Source organism: Salmo trutta, chromosome 14 (assembly GCF_901001165.1).
Source record: "Salmo trutta chromosome 14, fSalTru1.1, whole genome shotgun sequence".
In the NCBI taxonomy this organism is placed as follows: domain Eukaryota; kingdom Metazoa; phylum Chordata; class Actinopteri; order Salmoniformes; family Salmonidae; genus Salmo; species Salmo trutta.
The window spans coordinates 67,460,395-67,481,070 of record NC_042970.1 but is presented as its reverse complement, the minus strand read 5'-3'; the positions used below and the strand labels follow the sequence as shown (position 1 = coordinate 67,481,070).

General features: G+C 42.3%; 2 protein-coding genes across 7 annotated transcripts in view; both read left to right on the top strand.

The window, feature by feature from the left end:
* LOC115147186 (septin-9) overlaps positions 1-1,615 on the top strand; it is an 83,844-nt gene extending 82,229 nt beyond the window's left edge. For all 6 annotated transcript variants that reach the window (XM_029689260.1, XM_029689261.1, XM_029689258.1 and 3 more), the window contains one exon: positions 77-1,615. In XM_029689260.1, the coding sequence (XP_029545120.1) occupies positions 77-254 (178 nt within the window). In that variant the 3' untranslated portion in view covers positions 255-1,615. The remainder of the gene's footprint in view (positions 1-76) is intronic.
* An 11,676-nt stretch (positions 1,616-13,291) lies between these two features.
* LOC115147854 (septin-9-like) lies at positions 13,292-15,589 on the top strand. Its single transcript, XM_029690124.1, has 3 exons — positions 13,292-13,426; positions 15,315-15,410; positions 15,509-15,589. Exons 1-3 carry the CDS (start codon positions 13,292-13,294, stop codon positions 15,545-15,547), a joined length of 270 nt encoding a protein of 89 aa, XP_029545984.1. The 3' UTR covers positions 15,548-15,589.
* Positions 15,590-20,676: the final 5,087 nt, after the last annotated feature.

Genomic DNA, 20,676 nt, shown 5'->3' with positions numbered 1-20,676 from the left:
TTGATGACGCTTGATGTTTCTCTGGGTAATGTTGATGTTTCTCTCACTAAATCTTCATCTGTTTCCTCTCTGTAAGGACCCACATGCAGAACATCAAGGACATCACCAGTAGCATCCACTACGAGGTGTACCGCGTCCGCAGGCTAAACGAGACCAACGCCCAGCCCAGTGGCCAGCCACCCAACACACTGGTCAACCCGCAGCAGGCCAACGGGGTGGCAGCACAGCACCAAGTCCTGACCCATGAGATGTAGATGTCTGACCATCTGCAGACAAACACACACACACACACACACACACACGTATATCTTTAATGGCTGGCAACTGTGACACACCACATGCAAACACACCACGTGACACACACACACCCATCCTAACTGGCTGACATGGACTGTACACACTCCAAAGAGGATTCCAATATCAAGTATATAATGACTCATACATGATCAACTGCCAAATCAGAGTTTCTGTTAGCTGGAAGTTCTAGTGTAGGTCAGAGCTGTTGGGTAAACAGTACAAGCTGTCCCCTAGGGAGATGGGATGCCACAGTATTATAGCATACAGATGTGTACAGACCAGCTATCGAAGTATAGCACATCAATTAGCTAAACTAGAAATAACTGGTCGAAATGACCTGTTCTACATTTGGGTTGTGCTGTATAGTGTTGTCTAGATATTGGAGAGATTAGGAGGTAGGGTTTAGGTTATTTGTATATTTTTGGACACATCTGCACTGCCCCGAAAAGCAGCAATGCAGTGTGGAGCAGCTTTGAATTCCCTTTGTCTTTTTCCGTTGCGTTTTCATATGTTTAAGACCTCTTGCCAAACCATCCTGTCTGTACCAATATGCCGATGTCATATCTTGTTAGACGTATCATGTTCATTCATACAGTGCATTTTACATTTACTGTTGTTATGTTGTATTGTTTGTCTGGATGGTGGGGATGCAGGGAACAGACATCCCTATGCTCTCCGACCTTTCATCTAAACCAAATAAATGTCCTTTCTGTTTTAAAGAGAAGCGAAATATATAGAATTGATTTATAAATAGATATTTATGCTTGTTATGTATTCACTTTTTAATTGAGTTTGATATTCATATAGCCTACCAGTCGAACTACACACTCCCGTTGTTCTCAGAGAGGATGGAAAATCTACAGAGATCCTCTTTGGTTGTATTTGCTTGCCATCATGCATTGTCTCCTGTGTATTTATAGAGAATTCTATGAATCTAGATTTACATTGTCTTTTTGGACATGATACAGGTAGGTTGAATATGTAGCTTGAAATAATATTTAGTTCCCTGACAGTTTTGCATTCCCGGTGTAGTCAATGTATAACTCCCTTATCTTCCCTACTAAACATTTATTCCAAAAAGTCATAAATGTGCCATTCAGCCAAACACAATTCTTCACTCCGCCAAAAAACGCATGGACAGAGGTCAAAACCAAGAGTACTATTCATTCAGCAATGTAGCTTAAGTAACAGAAAGAATTACAAAAGGTAATACCAAGTTTACTGTTGTATAGTTATTGTGTAATTTGTTATAGTATGAGAGTATGGTTTATCTTTGATATGCTATGTCAAATAAATAAAGATTCATATTTTTATTGTTTACGATTGTCTTGATTGCCAATCAATTTCACCTGTGTAAGTGACCAATCACAAAAGCACCTTTGGGCACGTGCAATTGGGCATGTCTGAAACTGTGAAAAAGGATACCCTTTATGTAGTGTTTGCCATCAAAGTTTGGGTTTTAGTGTCAAAGTGTCTTTGCAAAGTCATAATGGTGAAGACCAAGCTACAAGTTGTTTTAAACAATCTGTTGGTGAATTGAGGTAAATACAGTGTGTATTGGAGGGGGTTTTACATCAAATTAGGGTCATCAGCGTGAGCTAAACTTAGAATGTGTAGACATATTTTCACTGGTCCGTTTTAGTCAGGTGATTGGCATCTGAAGATCCAATGTTTTTACATGTCTACAAGCTCATGGCCAAGGGCCCATAGACCAGCGTTTCCCAAACTCGGTCCTTGGGACTCTAAGGGGTACACGTTTTGGTTTTTGCCCTAGCACTACACAGCTGATTCAAATAATGAACTCCTCATCAAGCTTTGATTATTTAAATCAGCTGTGTGGTGCTAGGGCATAAACCAAAACGTGTACCCCTTAGAGTCCCCAGGACCGAGTTTGGGAAACGTTGCCATAGACAGTTGAACGTTCAGGGCTGGGAATACAGTATTGTGTGTGTGAAGTGTGTTCTTGGAGAACACAGACGTCACATAACCCAGCAGATGGCACAAGGGAAGCTGACTGGCACTGTTGTGGTATCCAGGGGTGGGATGGCTATAGATTGAACTTTAATATCATCATTAGTGCCTATTTGTATCCTGTCTTTTTCTCCGTTTTCAGCGAGGCTGCCTGAAGGGGTTCTCAAACCTCTCCTCGGGGACTCCCAGACGTTCCATGTATTTGAACTGTTCCACAGCTGGAACACCTGATTCAACTTGTTGACTATTCATCAAGCCCTTCACTGGGTAAATCGGGTGAGTTTGTTCAGGGCTACAAGAAAATGGTCAAATGTCTTGGGGTTCCCGAGGAGAGGTTTGAGAACCTTACTCCACCTCCTAGTGACACACACAGTCACACGTGTGTACACACACACACACACCCACAACACACATTGCAGCCAGCTACACATACACACACTCCAATTTACAGCTTCCCATCATTGTTCACCAAATGTTCTTCTGGGAAATGCAACAGTCTGAATCCTAACAAAATGAATGGCTATTGTAAGGCATGACGGGTTGAATATATATCTTCAGATTTATGTTACGCTAGAGAGCGGATGTGTTTTGTAAGCTGCTCTGTGTGATTTACTGTTCTCTGCAGGTTGTTGGCTTTGTTTGATCCCTCTGGGATCTGGAATCTTCCATTTTAGCAGGTTGTTGGCTCGGTTTGATCCCTCGGGGATCTGGAATCATCCATTTTAGTAGGTGAAAGGGGGTGTCAGTCATTTCATGCAATGTTTTGTGTTGGAGTGTGAGTGTTTAGTCCTGTGGCTACAGTTGGACTCCTGTTAGACATGGTTGTGGGTGAGTTTAATATGCACGTTGACACACACGCATACACACTCCAGTTTATTCTTCGAGTACTAGCATGGAACCCTTACCCAGACTACCCCTGAGATTGGTACACACTACACATAGTGGCATGCATCCTTCAGTAGATGTAAGAAAGCTGTCAGGCAGAGAGATGGTGAGGTAATGATGCCCATTAATGTTGACAAGCTCAAGCAGACTCTCGTTAAGAGAACATCAACAGCTCAAAAGGGCCAATTAAAAGCCACCACCAAATCTGTGCCCTTCACTCACACACACACACACACACACAGAATAGAGGCTTATAAACCCAGTGTCTTACAACATTGCCTTTTTTAAATTTTGCATGCGCTTCTTGTGTGGGCGTATGTGTTTGACCGGGATCATCAACTAGATTCAGCCTCGGGCCAATTATACTTTTTTTGAGTGGATGGTCAGGGGGGTGGAACATCATTACAAATAATTTGTAGACTGCAAACTGACCGCAAGAAGCCCAAACGGATATAATATTTGACTAAAACATCATTTCAAACCTTGCTTACGTTTGTATACGATTGAATATATCTATTCTACAGTATTATGTGTGGGACTACTTCATAACACATTTCCTGAATTAAAATCACTAGGAGCTGATTTCCTGGTGTTTTTAGTCTTATGTCCAACGACAAACTTGGGAGGCCAAATAAAATCCCCATTTGGGGCACCCTGGGTGGTGTATACCCTGGGTGGTGTATGAGTTAAGTGTGTCCCAGTGGAGAGCCCTAGGCTAGGGAACGGCTGTACGTCTGAGTAGGTACTCGTTATTGTTATTTTGTTGTTACTATTTCCTTTTTTATTTAGCACATTTTTCTTTTTAACTCTGCGTTGTTGAGAAAGGGGTCATAAGTAAGCATTTCACAGTGAAGTCTACACTTTTGAATTCGGCGCAAGTAATAAATACCATTTGAAGAAGTAGGGTTTCAGATGTTTTCGGAAGATGGGCAGGCACTCTGCTTTCCTGACGTTAGGTGGAAGCTCGTTCCACCATTGGGGTGCCAGGACAGAAAAGAGCGGGGAATGACAGATTGTTGTCCATGGTCACGCCAAGGTTCTTTGAACTCTGGGAGGGGGACCCCATGGCGTCAACCGTGATGGAGAGCTCTTGGAGCGGGCAGGCCTTCCCCGCCGGAGGAAGAGCAGCTCCTTCTTATTGAGCTTGAGGTGGTGGGCCAACTTCCAAGCTGAGATGTCTTCCAGGCACTCAGAGATGCATGTCGCCACCTGTCAGAAGGGGTGGGAAGGAGAAAAGTAGTTGATAGGTGCAACTGGGAGGATATGATGGAGCTGAGTGATTTGGTGTTTAGAGGAGAGGGCCTAGAACTGAGCCCTGGGGCACACCGGTAGTGAGCGCAGGTGGTGCAGACATGTGGTGCAGACACAGATCCTCTCCACGTCACCTAGGAGCGACCTGCCAGGTAGGATGCAATCCAAGAGTGTGCAGAGCAGAGCCTGAGCCAGCAGATGGATCTAGGAGAATGAGAACACACTGAGAAGTGATTGACGCTACAAAGAGCATGCTGAAAAACCTTGAGTCTTCCTTCCCAGCTTAGATATCACTCAGTGTTTTAAGTTTCAAGTTTTAATGTCAGGTGTGGAGTCGGTATAAATGTGTGTGATGGAGTGTGAGTGTGTAGAGTCAGTGAAAAAATAAAAATTAAATAGAAGGGTCAATTCATTCTGTTGATTAAGGCTTGGGGATAGAAGCTGTTTAGGAGCCTGTTTGTGTCAGACTTGATGCACCGGTACTGCTAGCCATGTATTTATGTTTGTGTGGTGATGCTGGTAGAGAAGAGAGAATGCCCACACATGCACGTACACACACATATAGTGTGTTTGTATAGGAGCCCTGCGGGAGTGTGTTTTGTATATATACTAGATGTCATAGTGGTTCTGAGGAGATCCTAAACCATTACAAACAGTGACTGGGGAATGTGGTTTAAAATAAGGGTGGCATCTCATGACACCAAGTCAATGAAGACCTATCTGGGCATGGTCAAAAAGTATTCATTTTCTCTCACTGCTATCATGTAGGAAGATTGTGTGTATGTGCGTGTCTGTCCGTCCAGAGCTATAGCTAACTAACCCCTGGTTGCAAGATCAAATCCCCGAGCTGACAAGGTACAAATCTGTCGTTCTGCCCCTGAACAAGTCAGTTAGCCTAGGAACAGTGGGTTGTCATTGAAAATAAGAATTTGCTCTTAACTGACTTGCCTAGTAAAATAAAGGTAAAATCAAAAATATATCCTTCGTCTGCACTTATGGACTGCCCTCTTTATTCAAACCACAGGATTTCAAAAGGTTTCAAGTCCAGAGACTGTGATGGCCATTTCAAAATGTTGATTTGTGGCCAATTTAACAATTTCTTTGTGGATTTTGATGTGTGCTTGGGGTTATTATCATGCAGGATGAGACCGTTTTGGCCAAGTTTCAGCCTCCTGGCAGAGGCAAGCAGCTTTTTGGCTAAAATGTCCTGGTACTGGGTAAGGTTCACTATGCTGTTGACCTTAACAAGGGCCCCAGGACCAGTGGAAGCATAATGGCCCAAACATGTAGGTTGATGCATTGCTATGTTTTCATTTATAAAGCCTTTTACAAAAAGCCCCACTGTACCTAACATCATTACTAAACTTTTGACATACGAGTTACAACACCCAGTCTCAGGAATGGTTAACTCTGGAAAATCCTTTGCTCTCTACTGAGTTAGGTAAATCAGCTTTCATTTTTCTTACACCTTATTTCTGGAACAATCTTCAAAATGTTCTTAAATTTGATGTTTTGGTGCCTCTAGAGCAAGAAGGAAAGCTGATTGAGGACATTTTTACCGATGAATGTGTTTATTTTTTATGACCTGGTTTCCTTCTTGCATTTTGTATTCATATTGATGTTTATTTTCTGTAATTTATGTAATTCAGGGCTCATCTGTAAAAGAAGCCTTGCTCTCAGTATGACTCTCTGATAAAATAAAGGTTCAATACATTTCACCACTATATTTTGAAGTAGGCATGGGATTAATTTCTGCTCATGCATTCTCATTTCGATGCCAAACCCACAACTGGTGTGCGTGGCCAAAGAGCTCTATTTTCATGTCATCTGACCATAGCACCGGTTCTACTCAATGCCAATGTTGCTTTGAAAATTCTACTTTAACTCCATGCAAACTCTGTTTACATGTATTGGATGAGAGGAAAATATACTGTAGCTCTTTGGTCTATGAACAACAATGGTGAGGGAGTTCTATTCTTATCCTCTTCTACATGATAAATGTGACTTAAATGTCAAAGACGCACACTGGTTCTCTTTCAATTATTTGTTTCGACATAAGTAGCCTGAAGGACTAATCAGACCGGTCAAGTGGCGAATGAGGGAGCCCTTCCCCCACATACCAAAGAGCCACTCACCTTCCCTCTTCTCATTCTCATCTCTCTTCCTCACAGAAGAGTTCGACTTGGCTCTCCTCAGCACGACTTGATACTTTTCATGTTTAACTGTTCATGTGCCGTTAACCCTGCACTTGGTGGCGTAACCTTATTAGCTCATGTCTTTTGTGTTGGGTGACATTTTCGAGTAAGAATTTGCTTCAAAGCCTTTCTTCCTTTGAACCCATGGGGGGTGGCATCAGAGAGGGACTGGTATGACAGGAGTAAACTTCCCTCTAGCACCGTCCCAGGAAAACAACTCCTCTCAGCGTGCATGGCTGAAGCCAAATGCAATTTTGAAAACCTTTGACTAGCAATGTCCAAACCAGACTTTTTGCCAAATGAATGTCAAGGACAATCCACTGGTGGTTGAGCGGTCACTGGCCAACCACTTCAACCCCAGTACCTTGTCAAAGATGGACACTTCTCTCCCTGTTAAAACGAACCGCTTCTCCGCCTCTATCTACTAAAATGTGTAAGTGTCTGCTGCACATTCTTCCCGGGCGTTGAACGTTACGTCCCTACTACTGGCTTACCAGGCCAATTTGATGCTGGAGATGCATAATCTCCTATCGATTGGCAAGCCTAACCCAAACCTTTGGGAAGAGATCTGTGTTTTCATAGATGACACCTCTGAGCCTCCAGGGGTGCCATTCAAGCCTGTGGTTGTGCCATGAGCCTTGCAGTGGTAGGGGAGAGAGCCCTGTGGCTAACGGACAGGGAGAAAGTACATTTCCTTAACGTTCCTGTTGAGCTGAAAGGACTGTTTGGGACCACCTGTCGCCATCATTCGGCAGAAGTGCGAACACTGTAGATCTGGGAATCGTGGTTACCTGGCCAACCCCTCCAGAAGCCTAGGCTTCGTGCCAGAGAAAGGGAAACTTTCTGCGAGAAGCCCCTAGTGACACAGCAGTCTTCGACCCCACAATTCGGATCCCCTAATGGGCTGACAGTGGGGAAAACGTTCCTTCCCTGCAGCCACGTTGATGTCCCGCTCATTTGATTCCCCTGCAGGGAATGGGCGCCCAACGGCAGAGAGGTACACGGCAGAGAGGGGCAACCAACAGTTCACCCCACTATGAGGGAGGGGCACATCTGTGCTCCTAAAACCCTTCCCTTTGTGCAGCGACCCATTTTTATTCATTCACTCTTTTTTTTTTCTCAATAATAAAAGCCTCTGCTGTATCCAAGCATCCACATACACAGGTTGAAAATACATTGAAAAGGAGATTCGATTCGTGCCTCGCATACTCCCTTAAATAGATAGACATTCGCTTAAAAAAAAACAGCAATATTACTGTTTGTCCCTCGCCATATAAAAGAACACGTAGTTACACTTCCTCAAAATAGTTAGAATTAATCAAAGATAAGTCAAGAAATATGTCATTAATTTTTAAGTTTTTGCAGAGGACGTTTTTTAAGATGTTTGCAAGTGACAAAATGTGCATGGCAACTAGTCGTCTGTCGTTGAATGACAAACACTTCATTGAAGAATCCCTACTGTTGACCAATCACCAACGAAGGGGCGTAGACTTCGGCTACCGAAATTCAGCTTGCCTCAAGGGAAATGGTTGTGTGCTCGTACATGCCGGGAAAAACCCCTGCCGAATGATGCCGAACACCAAAACGAACAAAAACGTAAAATTGTCATATATGCGAACTGTTTCGACTGGGAAGTATAAGGTAGCTCTCCGAGCTAGGGTTCAAGATCAATCAGAAAAATAACTGTTTGGTGCCAACACAGAGAATAGAATACCTTGGCATAACGCTGGGTACTCTCTATTATCGGGCAACACTCTCGGAAGACTGCATCGCCTCGTTCCTACAGTGGCTCTCCCTGTAGGGGCGCTCGGTCATGTTCGAGACATTTCGAGACGTGTTCGAGACGTGCCTCCGAGTGCTAGGTTTGATGGCATCCACCATCTCAGTAGTACCACTCGGCCTACATAGGGTTTTGCCTGTTGTCTGTCAATCGCCGGATAGAGGTGACATCCGCATGTCTCTCGGCTCCCAGTCACTGGAAGAGCCCCTCGATCTTCGTTTCTGGCACTCCCAGTGTTGCCAACTCCTCAGTAAGGAAAGTAGCTATTGGCTGTCCTAGAAGTCGCTAAATGACATCTTCACATAATTTGCATAATTGGCCATGTGCATGTAATTGTGATGGACGCTGTAGGAGAGAGGAATAATGTCGTGGGTGAGACAAAAAGTGTGTAAAAAACATGCTAAATATGTTTAGAACTACAAATTAACTTTCTGTCGATTCTTGTTTTTTTTATGTCACAATTCCAACCCTTCTCCTTTATCCGGGCTCGTTGAGAAGAGTAGGAACGATACGTGCTTTCACGTCAGTCTCAAAGTCTCCAATAACACCAGAAAAAGTCGCTAGATTTGTCGCTAGTTGCTTTTTTGAAAATGTGTCGATAGAGGGGTCTGAATTCTTTCTAAATATAGCAACAAAGTCGCTAAGTTGGCAACACTGGGCACTCCCCTAGGGTTAGTGGAAACGAGGACAGTGGTGACGACAAATGCGTCACTCACAGACCTGGGCGCAGTTCACAAGAGAAATGTAATAAACAGAGTATGGCCCCCACTAATCCGCATTGCTCACATAAATTACCTCGAATTGCTGATGGTGCTTCTTTCACAGATTTTTTTTAAATTTTTTTTACCCTCCCTTCAGAATTAGCACGTTTTGATCAGAACGGACAATATGACTGCGCTTAGACTATCCGTCAGGATTATTCTGTGGAGCAGAGCACACCTACAGTACTGTCCCTACGCCCGACTCATGTCCCGGGCGTACTGAACATAAGAGCAGATGTATTGTCCAGAGGGAATTCCCATCAAAGGGAATGGAGACTCCCTGGCTCCAGAGAGCATGTGTGATATGGGAGTTGGTTATATCCCACTATGAGATGTCAAAACAAATAATTTAAAGAGAACTTAGGGTTACTTGCGTAACCCCGGTTCTCTGATGTTATGAGAGACATCTCGCCACATTCCCCTACTCGCACGAGTGTGAGGAAGTTCGGCACGCTCTGTCTCTGACAGACTGGTCCATCGAGCTACTTAGATTCTGGTGAATCCCACTGAGATGTCTCACTCATAATATCAGAGAACCGGGGTTATGCAAGTAACCTTATGTTTCTTGTGAAGGAGTTGTTTGGCGTGTTCAACTGCTCAACTCTCTTTGGGAGAAACACCCGGATTTAAAAGGAGGCACCCTCAATGGCTGCCCGTATAAATTCCTGTCCATAGAGTAATATAGAGGCCACCCCTGCCACGAATACCCTCTCCCACCTCCAAGTCACGGATCAGGGAATTTTGAACAGTATTCTCAAATGTTTATACAGATATACATAGGCTACAATGAAATATGCCATAAATCTTATACTAGCAATGCACATTCCCCGCCCACCTGAGGATCTGTCTTTTTCAGCCATCTATTTCCTGTGTTTGAGGGGTGCAAAATCCAATTGTCACTTAAATCTTGATGGATTGTTTTCATTTTGCTGCTACGACTCTTTCATACTTTTGCTTGTGCCTTTAGTTTTTTTCACGTTAACGTTATGACCGCGCAAATGTTTGTAATGGCCTTCTCAAACACACTCAATGAAATATACAAAAAGTTGAATAAAATATAAAAAAAATCAAATATTGTCTTTCCGTGGCTTCATCTGGGCTTTAACACATCGTCTCGACACTTGCATCACAAGAAAGAGAAGAACTTCATTTCCTGTGGAATTGAAAAAGTTTTAATTTTAATACTGTAAACATTTTTACAAATTAGATGCTCCTCACCACTTCCTCTAAACTGCCCCCCTCTCTCTCCTCCTCTCCTCCCCTCCCTCTTCGCTCCTACACTATCCTCTTCCCTCTCTCTTTCGACCACATGTGGAACTCATTCTATCCAGAGACACTGAGGTATCGCTTTAGGAATCAAGTTTCACAAAGACTCCTTTGACTGCAGATACTTTTGTAGACTATAGTACCCAGTCTAGAAAACATTAGGCAGGGAGTGACGGGGAGACTGAGACAATGTATATGACAAAGCATTTAGAATACGTTTGTATATGTTCAGGTGGGAATAGTGTGTGAGGTGCCTAACAATGAATGGGGCCAAAACCATTTTAATGTTTAAAATGTGCTGTTTCTTGTGATTTCAGGAATGGAAAATTTAACCTTAAAACGTCAGCATGCTTGTGAATCATCACCGTTAATTTAGTGAGAAACTAGCAGCGAATATAATCCGATTAAACACCCAAGTGGTGGCTATTTGTTAATTTTGAATAACGTTTGTATAGACACACACTCTTAATGTCTTGATAATACCAACCACATTGCCTCATGCCGCTCTGCTAGCGATTTAGCAAATGTTCCCTTTACTCACGTCTGCAGTTTGTTAGATTCATTTAACAGGGATTAAAGTGTCCTTGAGTGCACCCTGGTTAGTCTCACTCGTGCCCGTAGAGTCTAATATGCTCCTAATATGCTCCTCCTGGGTCTTCTATTTGTGGATTTTCTATTTGTGGGTCTTCAGATGGTTGAGCCGGAGCCATATATTTTGGTGCAGTGTGGACATGGGTGAGTGGTGGTTGGGCCTTCCTGGTGTTGAGGCACACACATGAATAGAAACAACACGACACACACACACTTAGTCACTTAGCAAAAACAGATGGCATGACAGGGGATGAGGAGAGAGACACTAAAATAATGTGTTGAGTAGCCAATGCTGCTCTTTAGGGCAATACGAGGGTATAACTCTCAATCCTGGTGTTCTATAAGCAATATAGATCTTACTGCGGGTGGAACCTGGTTCATGGTCTAGACTTAAGAAGCTTCTGGAACTATTAAAAAAATTCTCCCCAAAACCCAAATACTCCCCCTTCTGCTTTCTCCCTTTTTCTTCCCTCCTTATTCATTGCTTTCACAAATGGATTATCGTCTGTCGGTTGAGGTTTGAAACAAGGGCCTCTAATCAATTACATAGACACGATACCAAAGCCATATGTGCATTCCAAATGACACCCTTTTCCCTGTAGTGCACTGCTTTTGAGCAGGGCCCCTATGTCTCTGGTCAAAAGTAGTGAACTACATAGGGAATAGGATGCCATTTGGGAATTAACCCATGTGTCTTGGATAGCTCCATACTTTGGTGCCATTATGTCTGTAATAGAGAAATCCCAAGCAGAATTATTTTTTTTGATGGTAGACACTACTCTGAATATTCATTAATTGAATTGATTAGTCCTTGGTTTAGTGTCAGCAATTTGCTTCAAGGTTTCCTTTTACTAGCTTGAGCGGTTTGAGATAAATACACACGACTATGGGTGCATCCCAAAAGGATGTTTTGAAATCCTTTTTACATTTTGAGTCACACATTTTTTTTAGGAAATCATGATGAAAGTGGCCATTTTACATGCCTCCTGTATGCCCAACGATCTGTGAACTGTACATGATACAGGCATCTTGGAGTCATTATACTCCTTATAGTGTGCTCTAACATGGAGTATGTTTAGATTCTGAAATACATATTTTCACATTAATTTATTCATTACATCTACGAATATCTCCAAATTATACTTTTTTCTTTTTCCCCTTAATTTTAGACATATTGTGTGAAACACTATAGTCTTCATACACATCACATTTCCAGAGTGGGATCTCTGGTACGACCCATTTTATACATAGAAATTAACATAGGTCATTAACCAATCACAGCCCACCTTTAGGATTACACATTCAGCAACTCAGCAGCAAAGGGAGTTTCCTTTTGAATCCATTTACCGTTCCCTGTGTTGGTGGTGCTCATACAATTGATAAGAAATTCAGAATTAGCAGAGAGCCCACTTTGTAAATGTGATGTACTAGTAGTGCATTGTTCCAAACGATATGTCTTAAAATCATCAAAAAGGGTGATTTGGAGATATTCATATTTTTTATGTTGAATAAATGAATGTGTAAATGTGTTTCAGACTCTAGACATACTCCATATGGAACAGCCAGAGCCACTGCCAGGCTAGCTATAGCCTGAACATTCTCATTCATTCTCCTCTGATAGGAGAGTATATACAGGATACAAAGAGATGAGATGGGGAAGAGAGAAGGTTTATAGGGAAGAGTAGAGAAGCTCTAAGACTTGACAACTTGGGAGTAGGATGTACGAGCTTTGTGTGAGTGGTCAGCTGAGGACAATATCTCTCATCACATGATGTTCAATATAGATATGTATTCAATTGCATTATCCCCACATTTTACCTCCTAAAACTGCCATCCATGACACAAATCTTGAGAGGACCATTATCTGTTTCCAGGCATGTTTCAGTTCTTAACCATTTTGTGCATTTTGTGTTTAACCTTGGAAAGAGGTTGTGATTTGTCTTTTAAATTTAAGAATTAGGATTATACTGGCACACTGCTGCACAATCACACTGTCATTTATCAGAAAATAATAGACAATGGACCATCATTGCCCCCTAGTGGTATATCTGGCTCATATCATCCATGACTGAAAAGTCTTCAGTGGATGTGACATTCATTGCCCCACAACTGCTTTATCATACGTCTCAAAAGAAATGTCCTTTGTGGTTGAATAAACGCTTTGGACATGTTTTCAATTATACCACAGTGCTGCATTACAATATAACCTACCAATCAGAAAATATCTCATTTTCTCTTGAAGTTATCTTAACATCTTTCTCTCTCCTCCTCCCCCCCTCTCTCTCTCTCCCTCCATGTTGTCTCTCTCCAGTCTGAGGCCCCTGGATGTGGAGTTTATGAGTCGTCTGAGTAAAGTGGTCAACATAGTGCCTGTCATCGCCAAGGCAGACACACTCACCCTGGAGGAGAGGGACTTCTTCAGACAGACGGTAAGGTCTATGCACGTGTGTGTGTGTGTGTGTGTGTGTGTAATGTGTATTCATGCACGTGTGTGTGTGTACACAAAAAGCCTATGACATTGATCTGTAGATTTGCTTTTAAACTAGTCTCTTTTGCACTACAATCTGACCTGGGCAGGCATTAGGCCTTTGCAGGAGGGTAAAAACAGGGTAACGAGAGGGTAAGATCACACACAGGCCGGTATGAAGCGATGCCAGGCATTACAAACAGCAGCCATCTGGATAAACTACGGTACTCTGCCCAGTCTGAGGAGTAGCGGTATGAAACCTTGGAACACTTAACGGATGTTTTTAGCCAGAAAGGAGCATTTTAAGAAGTGATTTATTTACAGTATTCCAGCTTTCTGTAAACCTCCGAGGCAGCTGACGTCTGCACAGATGCCAGTGTACTGTAGCAGGCTGTCTAGTAGCTACTTGGTAGAGGCTGTCTAGTAGCTACTCCTCCATAATGGAATGCATAACCCTTTCTGTTGATGACTGACTCATGTTTATGTTATAGAGACTAGAGGCCCTCTGCTGATTTAAATGGAAGTTTAAATGATTTAGAATTCAATGGAATTTCCAAATGCTACTTTCTCTTCCTGTCACTTTAACTCTACACCATACCAGGATACACAGGCCTAAACTACCTGCTTGGCTCAGTCTAAATAGGCCTCTGCACCCCCCTCTGTTCCTCTGTTTCTGTTGGCCAGTGGTCAGCCTGGGAGAAGAAAATGAACATGTACACACACACACAAAGAAGAAAAGGACATGCACATGCACACTCCCTCTCTCGAGGGACGCTTGTCTCCACTCTCAGGCATCCTGCGACAGCTTTATTAATTCTGGAGGAGGATACACGTTGGGCGACTTGGCTACCGTTCCCCCGACAACGGCCAATGAGAACAAGGCAGAGCGAGATGGAAGCTCTGGGGCTTGTAACCAGCTTGTTTTGGTTGGCTGCATGGGCTGGGCAATGTACGACCCTGGGATTGGGATCTTACATTTTTCTTGATGTTTCGTTCTTGTTCTCTGCTCCCTGCAGCAGTTGACATGCATGCAAAAGGAACAAAATAGCTTTTTATTCAGGTTTTGCCATCTGTGTCCAACAGTGTGTGCGTGCATGCTCTGTTATAGCTTTAAAAAATGTAGTCAGTTTACATTTCATCCTATAATGTAGGCCTAAGGCTGAGAAAGTTAAAGTTACAAGTTTAGACTTTCCAAGAAGTATAAACAGAGTAATGTAGAAAATCTGTTTGATCATCGACCAAGTGGAGACTGTCCAAGTAGTAATTGTGAGCGGAACGGTCATTCATTTAAAGGCCATCACTGCTGGCAGAAGAAGCCTGTCTGTGTTCGTCATTGTAAAGAAGGCGGCCATTTTGTGTCTGGCTGTATATTTGTTTAACAGTTGTTAACCTCCACAGTAAGTCTCCATGTCAGAGAACATGATATAGATTGTTTTAAGGTCAACATCAGCCTTAACAACATGATGGAGTATTTATGGTGGAATCCGAGTGAGCTAACAGTACTGTCGAAATGTAGTCAATCATTTCATAATTGTATATTTATCGTTTCAATCACGGTGACCTTACCCTGATTGTTTGGACCAGTATATCTGGAGATCTACTTGAAGAATTTTTATGATGTGACAAAGCCTCCCTTCCCTGGTCTTTCCCCTGGTGGTGAGTGAAAGGCTTTGGTGTGTGATGTTGTTGTACTGGGCAGGACACACACTCCTCCACCTCCAGGACTAGATGACTTGATAGATGACATGAGGTGGAAACGGCCATTGTTTTGCCCTGACTGCTGTTCTACAGTACATTGGTGTGACACTGCAACCTGGTGTCAGATTGTGACGTGTTTTATGTTTGTGCAGATCAGGGAAGGACTGCGAGCCAACGGGATCGACGTCTACCCTCAGAAAGAGTTTGACGAGGATGCTGATGACAGGATGATCAATGATAAGATCAGGGTGGGTTTACAGTGTTGTAAATACACACACACACACACGCACACAACCAACCGACCGACGCATGGATTCATTATAAACCATGTGTTGTGTGTCATCAGGAGATGATCCCATTTGCTGTGGTGGGGAGCAACCAGTAGTACCAGGTCAATGGAAAGATTCTTCTGGGCAGAAAAACAAAGTGGGGAACCATAGAAGTTTATTCAACACACACACAACCATTACTATCCCTGTCATACTAATCATGTCAAATGGGTTGAAGCAGATTTGCCATTGCCTGACTGGACTGCACAGTACAGGGGATCAACCATGCATGTTACTGCTGCCAGAACATGTTTAAATCCCAGCCAACTGATTTAAACATCTGTCGTCTAACTCACATCCACGTTTCTCTGGTCTGTCTTTGACTAAACAGATTGAGGAGTAATAGACGTGAGGAGGACGATTTACCGAACCTTCTGAATCCGGGTCACAATGGGGGAAACTGTGCACAGAAACCAGGCCCGCCGTGTCCGGTCTGGAATGTGATGTCATGAGCTCTGCTGGTCGGCTACTGCACAGCAACCTAGCGGTGCCAAAGCCCTGGTTTGCCCTATGTACATTACAATTGCCAGGGCGACCCCCCCCCCCCCCCCCCAAAAAAAAAATTTCAACGTTGTTTTGGGCTCTAATATGTGTTTATTATGATCAAGTTCGATTCCCACTGTGAATTATTTTACCAATCAAGATACATATTTTGAATAGTGATACATTCTGACTACATTTGTCCACACAGGACCACGTGCTGACACAGACCAATCACGGGCCGGCAGGCTACGAGGAGGCTTGCGCCCTCATGCTGTAGACATTACGGTTGACTCTCTCAGGCAGGATGAAAACGACTACATCGACCATGTTCCTTTGCTAGTTACGGTCACTTTCACCATGATCCTTAGCGGATTTTTATTTGGTGCCATTCAGTCCCATTCAGCAATATGGTGTACTTCAAATTAGAATATTTCCGGCTTCATGCGCCATCGGGAGTTTTCCATAGAAATACGTGGATAACATCAGCGCTATCACAATCTACTGGTTTGAATATCTATGACAGACACTGGTGTAGACAGACAATACTGTAGTTGAGAGCATGGTTGCACTCACACACACAAACTATCATTGTGCTTATGTTTTTTTGACTGCGCTGAGCATTCTTACTGCCAAGTTGGGGGTCATATCAAGTGAGAGTCCATGACTCACCACTGGGGGGGAATAGGGGGGCGGAGGTGATGAACAAACAGGAGGAGTAGGTCTGAAAAGAGAGGAATGTCAAAGCGCCTGTTTACTGGAGGACCGACTGTTTCCTTCCCAGATTGCACCTGGCCCCTTCAGGGCGCCTCTTGGCCCTTGGTGAATGCTCCTTTCATCACTCCACACTTGTATAGAACAGCTATATTATTCTGGACCTCTTGCTGTTAGGTCTGTTCAAAGGACCAACCAACCAGAACTTAGCATACATAGCTTTCTAGAGTTCTAGTACTTAGGTCCTGTTCTGGAACTGTCAAGGTCTCTTACCCCATAGTCGATTGAAGCGCCTCAAATTAGCATAAGAATCTTTCTATTCAAGCTAGACGTCTGCTTCTCAATCATCCTTCCGCATCTGCGCTGGAAGGTGTCAGATTTACAGCGGTGTTTGTCAGACCAGGAGACATCCCGAAAATTGATTTCTTTTTTAAAGCAAGCACTGTATAGCCTCAAAACACGGTTAAAACTATAATTGTGATATAATGGATGGTTCGTCCTTGCAGCCATAGCTCGGTCTATGAATTTAAAAATGATTACATTTCTGGAGGCCCATCCCTCAGCTCTTAATCAAAACAGAGGCGGAGTTGTGGCTTTGTTGCGGCTTCAACTGCGGATTCTAGTTTTAATATCATGGATATGGCATCCTATTCATAGGGCTAATGATAACTTCCAAAGTTCCAATCAACCATGGATGAATGATAGTATAGCTTTGGGCGAATCAGATGTCAATAGCCTACCTCACCCCAAATGTACTTTAACATACAGGTTGTGTAAGAAAAGTTAGTTCGGCTACTTTCAACTATTCAATGTTACTTAGGTAGTCTACGCAAATGAGCATGGAAGCTGATCAATGTCTAAGTGTTATGACATGATAGCTCAGCTAAAAATAACACCGTTTGTTTCCAAAGCTGAGCAAGGTACATAGAGGTACAGTAGGCATCTGGATGGTAGACTTGTTCTCACTGAAGTGCATTACCCCTCATATGCCAGTAGGAGTCACTGTTCAGGCAGGAAATCGTTGGACTGTGGCTTCACCATTTTTTTCCAGTATGCTGTACCACTATTTAGGTTGATGGCATGACCTTGAAACTATGACGTTGATTCAAACATACAATTTTACTATCAACATTGAAACAAGGTGAAATCAAATTTCAAATCAAATTGTGAAATTCAACATCATTTCAACCACCCAAAATATATTGAATATAGGATGAAAAATATTTAGTACTTTTCTATGTGGATTTTAACTTAATCTCAACGTATACATAGTTTTGATGACTGTTGAAATATTGATGCAACAACCTGCTAGTCAGGTTAAGTGTTTACATTTTTACAACGCTGGTTGAAATTAGATTAAAACAGACTTTTTGCAAAACCAAAGGTATTTTCCACTTAGATTCCACGTCACAATAGGTTGACAAATGACGTTGAAACAACGTTAATTCAACCAGTGCGTCCGGTGGGTTGATGTTTCTCTGGGTAACATTTATCCCTAAATCCCCTCTTTGTTTCCTCTCTGTAAGGACCCACATGCAGAACATCAAGGACATCACCAGTAGCATCCACTACGAGGTGTACCGCGTCCGCAGGCTAAACAGGACCAACGCCCAGCCCAGTGGCCAGCCACCCGCACAGTTCTGACCCATGAGATGTAGACGTCTAACCAGCCCAGAAACACACACACACACACGCACATATGGGTTGTTCTACAAAATGAGACCCTTTTGGGTAGTGTGACTTGGTGAAGAGTTTTATTTGACCTCATTTTAACATTCTGTCATAATAAGCACATGTTCAACTTAATTTAAAATGCATGTTTTCCTCATCTCAAAAGGTTAAATAAAACAATGACTATAGTAAGTGCATATTAAAAGCCAAATCAAATAACAGGTTTTGACCGTAACAGGGTTGACTATTTAATCTTAAATCATTCATAAATCCCTTTCTAACAGGGGAATGGAAGCTTGTGTGCAACAGGGAGGGAGCAATTCAATGTAAGCTTCACTCTTTTTTTTTTATTGTTAAAACATTTTTTTTCTGTCTATATATGGGTAAAAAGGTGTACGTGTAATGCTCGACCCGCTCAGTTTATTCCTTTTCATATGTTTATTTGAATTTTAAAATGAATAGTAAAATGAGAGTTCAGTTCACGTAACAGGGTTGACCTTAAAACGAGGGACAGGTTTTCTTTATTTTTTTTCTCCCTTAAAATGAATCACTAATCACATGAAATAAATAATACTCTTTAGAAATGACTTTGTCAAAGCAACAAAATAACTAGGGCTTTACAAGGCTGAATTTTGGCACTTTATCAAGTCTTATTCATATAAAAAATATACTTTTTAATTCATTTAAACAGGCTTTTTAATTGATGCACAATTTCTACTTTAAATATCAAAGGGATGCAAAAGGGACTCATTTTGTGGAACGACCCATATCTTTAATAGCTGGCAACTAATGTGGCACACACACACACACCCAAACATGCAAACACCACGTGATACACACATCCACTCACGCTGAGCCTCCTCCGACACCTCTCCATCATCACTGGCTGACGTGACATAAAGGACTGTACATACCAATATCAAGTGTATAACCATTTTTACATGATCAACTGCTAAAACAGAGTTTCTGTTAGCTGGAAGTTCTAGTGTAGGTCGTTGTAGGTCAGAGCTGTTGGGTAAACAGTACAAGATGTCCCCTAGGGAGATGGGATGCCACAGTATTATAGCATACAGATGTGTACAGACCAGCTTTCTAAGTATAGCGCATTTAGTTCAACTTGAAAGACCCGAAATGGCCTGGTCTACGTCTGTTGTGCTGTATAGTGTTGTCTAGATATTAGGAGGTAGGGTTTAGGTTCTTTCTAAATGTGGACACATCTGCACTGTCCAGTAAAACAGCAATGCAGTGTGGAGCAGCTTTGAAATCCCTTTGTCTTTTTCCGTTGTGTTTTCAGAAATGCAAGACCTCTTGCCAAACCATCCTGTCTATACCAATATGCTAATGTCATATTTGTGACAGTGCATTTTACATTTACTGTTGTGTTGTTTATTATAATATTATTGCGTTGTTTTTAGTTTGGATGTAGGGAACACACCTGTTTTCTCCCTTTGCGTTTTCTCTTCTGTAAACCCCCCCCCAAAAAATCATTTTTGTTTATGCTTCTCATGTACTCACTTTTAATTGAGTTAGATGATGCTCATAGGCTACCAGCTTCTAAAGACGCCCGTTGTTCTCCTGGAATTCTCCTGCTCTGACTTTCGCTACGGAGAAGAAACTAACGTCTGTTGGCGTAGACCCTATTTGGTTATATTTAGCAGTATCTCCCTGCCCTCATACTTTGTCTCCCATATATTCATAGGGAATTGTATGAATGTAGATGTACATTCTGTATTTTTGGACATGATACAGAATAGGACTACAGTAATATGTAGCCTACATACACAGCTTGTAATAATATTTAGTTCCCCGACAGTTTTGCATTCCCGTTATAGTCAATGTATAACTCCCTTATCTTCCCTACTTAAACATGTATTCCAAAAAGTCATAAATGTGCCATTCAGCCAAACACAATTCTTCACTCCGCCAAAAAACTCATGGACAGAGGTCAAAACCAAGAGTACTATTCATTCAGCAATGTAGCTTACGTAACATAAAATCTGACGAAAGGTAATACAATGTTTATTGTGTAATTTATGGTATGATAGATTAAGACGTATCTTTGATACGCTATCTCAAAGAAATAGACTATTTTCTTGTTTACACTTATTCTGTCTTGATTGCCAATAATTGACCTGACTCAACCGATCACAAAAGCCCCTTTCCTCATACGCAACCTTGCGAAACACGTGTTAATTTCTAAAACTACCAGAAAGGCTTTTTACCAAGGCTTTACCATTGAAGTTTGGGTTTTATTGTCATAACGGAGTATTTTTTTCTAAGTTATAATGAGGAGAACCAAGTTACAAGGTATTTCGAAAAC

What these genes read in the sequence shown, in the direction of transcription:
- LOC115147854 (XM_029690124.1), top strand. Translation starts at nt 13,292, where the DNA reads ATGTTGTCTCTCTCCAGTCTGAGGCCCCTGGATGTGGAGTTTATGAGT. An exon ending in GGGACTTCTTCAGACAGACG is followed by an intron (nt 13,427 to 15,314) that starts GTAAGGTCTATG and finishes ATGTTTGTGCAG; the next exon opens with ATCAGGGAAGGACTGCGAGC. An exon ending in TGATCAATGATAAGATCAGG is followed by an intron (nt 15,411 to 15,508) that starts GTGGGTTTACAG and finishes GTGTGTCATCAG; the next exon opens with GAGATGATCCCATTTGCTGT.